This window comes from Poecilia formosa, unplaced genomic scaffold (genome assembly GCF_000485575.1).
Source record: "Poecilia formosa unplaced genomic scaffold, Poecilia_formosa-5.1.2 Scaffold133, whole genome shotgun sequence".
Classification (NCBI taxonomy): Eukaryota; Metazoa; Chordata; class Actinopteri; order Cyprinodontiformes; family Poeciliidae; genus Poecilia; species Poecilia formosa.
Window position 1 is genome coordinate 1,622,767 of NW_006800072.1, and position 4,755 is coordinate 1,627,521.

Consider the following 4,755-nt stretch of genomic DNA (forward strand, 5'->3'; position numbering starts at 1 on the left):
TCACGCACATCGTTCAACCAGACAGCTATTTGTAAGCCATAGAGGGTTGCGTTCCGAAAATAACCCGCGATAAGTGAAATCCGCTAAGTAGTTGCCTTTATTTTTTTACAACTATTACACAGCATAATTAAATACTCTACATTGAAACCAAAGAACAAAAACCTGTTTTCAAGTCAGCGGCTGTGCATCTATCACGGCATTAATGTCTTCCGTAGTCGTGTCATTAAAGCGTCTCCTCCAAGCTGATTTGCGAGCTGTATCTACGGCAGAGCCTCCGGCCACAGTTTTTTTTTTTTCAGTAGGCATTCAAAGTTTCAGTTTCCATCTCCTGAATGGCCAGTCTGTATTACGTATATTTTAGCCAATCAGGACGCAGAACACAATGCACTGTGAAAAAAACTGCACACAAAAAAATCCGCGAAGCAGCGAAACCGCGAAAGGTGAACCGCGTTATAGCGAGGGATCACTGTAGTTTGGAAACCACTGGGGGGGCCAGGAGAAAAAGTTTGGGAACCACTGGAGTATGTGGTTTTATTGTCAGTGACACTTTAAGATGTATTAAAAGAATAACACTGTAGACTTTCTCTAAAATCAAATGACCAAATGTTTAAAGATGTCAGGTAAAACTTAGCAGAAGGGTCAAAACATAAAGATGTTGTACAATGGAGTGAGCTAAAACCACAGTGGCATTTTCTGTTTCTCAGCTTCCTGCTTCAGTAGCAAACAGGAGGGTTTAATGTTATCTGACAGGAAGTTATTCACCCTTACAAAAGTAACAGCTTTAGTCACTACAGAAAAAAACATTTTGGTACCAGAGTCTGAAAAGTGAAACAAAGGCCTAAACATTTATACAACCTGTCAACAGAGTTACCAGCAGTGTTAGCAGTTCACCTGTAAAGAGATACTAAAGCTTATATANTGTTTCTGTCTAGAAAACATTTAATTCAAATCATGCACACACTGTTAACATGATATGAGCCTTTTGTTAGAGATTCCTCTGTAAAACAAGAGATTAAAAAAGGAGAGAAAACTTTTGTTCATCTTCACTAAACCAGATGTGGGTCAATTTGCTGAAAACTGTGTTGAAGTTGAAGTGGTGATAATTTGATACAAAAATGAACAAAATGTAGTCATCCACAAAATTATTCAAGCAAGAGTAAATATTAAAAAGCAACGTAAGTACAGAGAACTTTGATCAGATTTAATTTGTGGACATGATGTAATTATACAAACAAAATATGAAATTATGCACAGGTGCAATAATTAAAAACAAAAACTTGAAGAAATAAATCCCATAATTGCAAGAATAATAAATTTGTGCAGAATAAACTTATTTTCTAATATCGTTTTCTCCAATAAAAACATTTTTTTAAGTAATGTGTAAATGATAGAATGATGCCGCGTGCTTCATCAGAAGCGCCACAGGATGATTTACGTCTTAACTAATTTCACAAGATTTCTCCATGAAGTCATTGTATTTCAAATGATCCAAAATGTTTATTGAAAAGCTTCCAAAGTGATAACATCACCTTGGTTTTATGAAAATGTCAGTGGTTTGTATTTGGATAAAAAACATGTTATCTATAATTATTTGATCATAATTTTTCTTGTCTTCACAGAAAATGATTTTCATTTACATGATAATGACATTTCTGGCTCCAGTGATCTTAGCAACAGGTACATTTAACTCAATTAATCAAGTTATTATTATTCAAACTAGATCATTTAAAACTGAACCAAGATATTTTATAAAATTATTTTGAGGGATCTTATTTTCTTATCCTACTGATATTATTTGTTGTTAAATATTATTTGGCAATAGTTGTATTTATATATTAAATATTTAATAATGTCAGTTGATTGCCCTAGCAATAGATCTTTTTGCATTTAAAAAACATCAGTGACAATAAAGACATTTCAATGTTTTTCTTGTAACTTTGTGATTTGCTTGTTTTTAATCTTTTTTAGAGATATTGGCATGTGATATAACGCAGTGTGATGACGAATGTCAGTGTTATGGAACAACTGGAGAACCTCTGATATTTTACCTTCCAATTCATGAACAGATTAAGTTGAAAAAAAATAAAACTACACTTTTTAAGTGTGTAAACGCATGTAAGGAAGAAAATTCAAACTACATTAAGTCCTGCAAATTCGTCATAAATGGAACCCTGAAGTGTGAGCACACCACAGAGAACGACTCTGGAGTTTATCAGCTGGAGCTATATGATCAGAAGGGTAAAAATATCAAGCAAGTCAACATCAATCTTCAGATCATAGGTAGGAACATTATTATTAGTTTTGTGCTGTGCATAACTTATTTTATCTTCAAAGGTATATAAATGCATTTTATTAGAATGATTGTGTTTTACAGTTTAACCCATGACCTGGAATATTATATAATGCAGGAAAACGATTACTTTTCTTAAATGGTACACAGAAAAACAAAGTTAACAATCTTAACTGTGTTTGTCTTTCAGCTCCAGTTTCACAACCTGCCATGTTTCAGAAATGTTTGTCACCAGAGCAGAGGACAGTCAGCTGCTCAGCAGAGGGAGAACACACACACTTCTCTTTTTCTCTGGATAATAATCCGTTACTACACACTAAACCTACCAGTGAAAATAATGGAAGTGTCACCATCAGTTTAAATGGTCAACTGGAAGGAAACCTGGAGTGTAAAGTTCAGAACAAGGTCAGCAGTAAACAGATCATCGTCCATCTTTCAAGTTGTGAAGGTAATGTGTTTTATTCTTATATTTAGTTTGATTACTTTCCATTTTGTTTCCATTTTATTTAAGGGGGCAGTGTATGTTTGAGAAATCCTTTAATCTCCATGGGAACCATTCAGCTTCACAATGCTTTCGAAGTGCAGCTCCTTTGCAGAGTTGCAGTTTCCAAGAGTCAGAGCTTCCTCCTCCACTCAGCTCCTTCAGACTAGCCAGCAGCAATTAGCAAACACCTGGATAAACTGCGCTTTTGCAGAGCTCATTATAGGAGCTTCTTCTCAGTGCAGTGCTGGTAAAAATGTTGTGAAAGGGTTAATAGAGGAGCCATGTTGTGATGACTTCCTGAACAGGCCGAGCTTTAGAAAGCGTATAAGATTCCTGGAGTCAGAGGCCCAATTACAAGGAGTTAAATTACAATGTCAAATTTCTTTTAAGTTATATTTCATGTATGTATTTTTTATAATATTGAAATTAAGTTACTTTATTGTAATATAAAATGGCATTATGTGGTTGGAAAACATAAAACTTCCCCTTTAATTCTTATGTAAAATCAACTAATCAAAACAAAAACAAAAAAAAAACCTGGACTGTTGCTTTGATTCTTTCATGCATGCTTGAGAAATACTTTTAACTGAATGTGTTGAACCATTCAACTTCAACACACCTGAATGGACCTAGCCCCGCCTTCCAGCTCCTCATGCAACTCTCCCACTCAGCTCCTTCAGACTAGCCAGCAGCAATAGCAAACATCTGGAGGAACTGCTGAGCTCATGTTAGGAACTACTCCTCAGAGCAACACTGGTAAAAATGTTGTTAAAGGGCGAATAGAGGAGCCATGTTGTAAAGACTTCCTGAACAGGCCGAGCTTTAGAAAGAGCAGAAGTTTTTTAAAGAGACAGGGGCCCAATTACAAAGTCAAATTACTTTGAAGTTATATTTGATATACACAAAACATTTTACAACTAAGGAACTTTTAAAATACATAATATTTTCCCTTTAATTATTTCCACAAATTGTGCAATTTTTCCAAATAAAATGCTCTTCATAATTTATTCTACAATTTCCATAAAAAAGTCTTCATGGTAGATAAATATTTCTCATGACTTGATGTCTGTTTTTATCTAGAAACACGTTTTCCAGCTGTGATCGTCTTAGCAAGTGCAACCGTTCTGCTTCTTCTTTTGGTTTTGTTTCTTGGTATCAAACTGTTTAAAGTGAAAATAAGAAGAAGCCCCACAACTACCACAGAAGGTGAGAAAATAACATCACTGAAATCTTTTTTATCCTGAACAGCATTAATAGTAATGGACATGGACTGACATGGTTTTATTGAATAACCTTAATATTTTAAATCAATATTAAACTTGGCTCTCATTCCTTATTTTGCTTCTTTCAGGTGATGCTGAGGAGGAAATAGTTTACTCAGATGTCAGAGTTATTCGGGATGCCAGAAAGAGGGATGGTTAGGATGCTGCTGACCAGAGCGGAGAAGGAATGGATAAATGTCACCTGTGAACATGAAGCCTTTCATTTCAAGCTCTAACATGGAAACTGTTCATTAACAGATCTACAAAGAAATGAAATACCTTTCAAAAACAATTAAAAGTCCATTGTTTCAAAAAAGTTACATACTGCAGCTTTAACTAGACAATATTCTGGGTTGTTGTACTTTTGTGTGTTGACAAATCTGTTAATGTTTCCCAAAATGCACTGTGCAGTATGTATAGGTTGTGAAAACTTCCCATTTATATTTTAACACAAATCTTCACTTCCTCACTAGCTATATGCAGTGACTTTCTTAAAGTATTGCTGACTCTGTAAATCCACTTACATGATTTAACAAGATAAACGACTCTGCTTTCATTCTTTGTACAAAAGGGTTTTTAATAATACACTGTAGTTCATCTTTTTAAATCGTGGAAGTCAGAGGTTCCCAAACTGTGGGGCGCGCCCCCTACGGGGGGCGCCGTGCCATTGCAGGGGGGGCGCAGGGTCTGGATGAAAAAACAAAAAAACAAAAACAAAC

At 35.2% G+C, this 4,755-nt stretch overlaps 1 protein-coding gene across 3 annotated transcripts in view; it reads left to right on the top strand.

The window, feature by feature from the left end:
• The window catches only part of LOC107837314 (T-cell surface antigen CD2-like), a 6,708-nt gene extending 2,116 nt beyond the window's left edge, over positions 1-4,592 (top strand). For 2 of the 3 annotated variants that reach the window (XM_016676378.1, XM_016676379.1), the window contains exons 2-6: positions 1,620-1,677; positions 1,969-2,280; positions 2,481-2,738; positions 3,855-3,980; positions 4,126-4,592. In XM_016676378.1, the coding sequence (XP_016531864.1) occupies positions 1,623-1,677; positions 1,969-2,280; positions 2,481-2,738; positions 3,855-3,980; positions 4,126-4,196 (822 nt within the window). In that variant the 5' untranslated portion in view covers positions 1,620-1,622 and the 3' untranslated portion in view covers positions 4,197-4,592. The remainder of the gene's footprint in view (positions 1-1,619; positions 1,678-1,968; positions 2,281-2,480; positions 2,739-3,854; positions 3,981-4,125) is intronic. The other variant, XR_001663326.1, reaches the window with a different exon arrangement.
• The last annotated feature ends 163 nt before the right edge of the window (positions 4,593-4,755 follow it).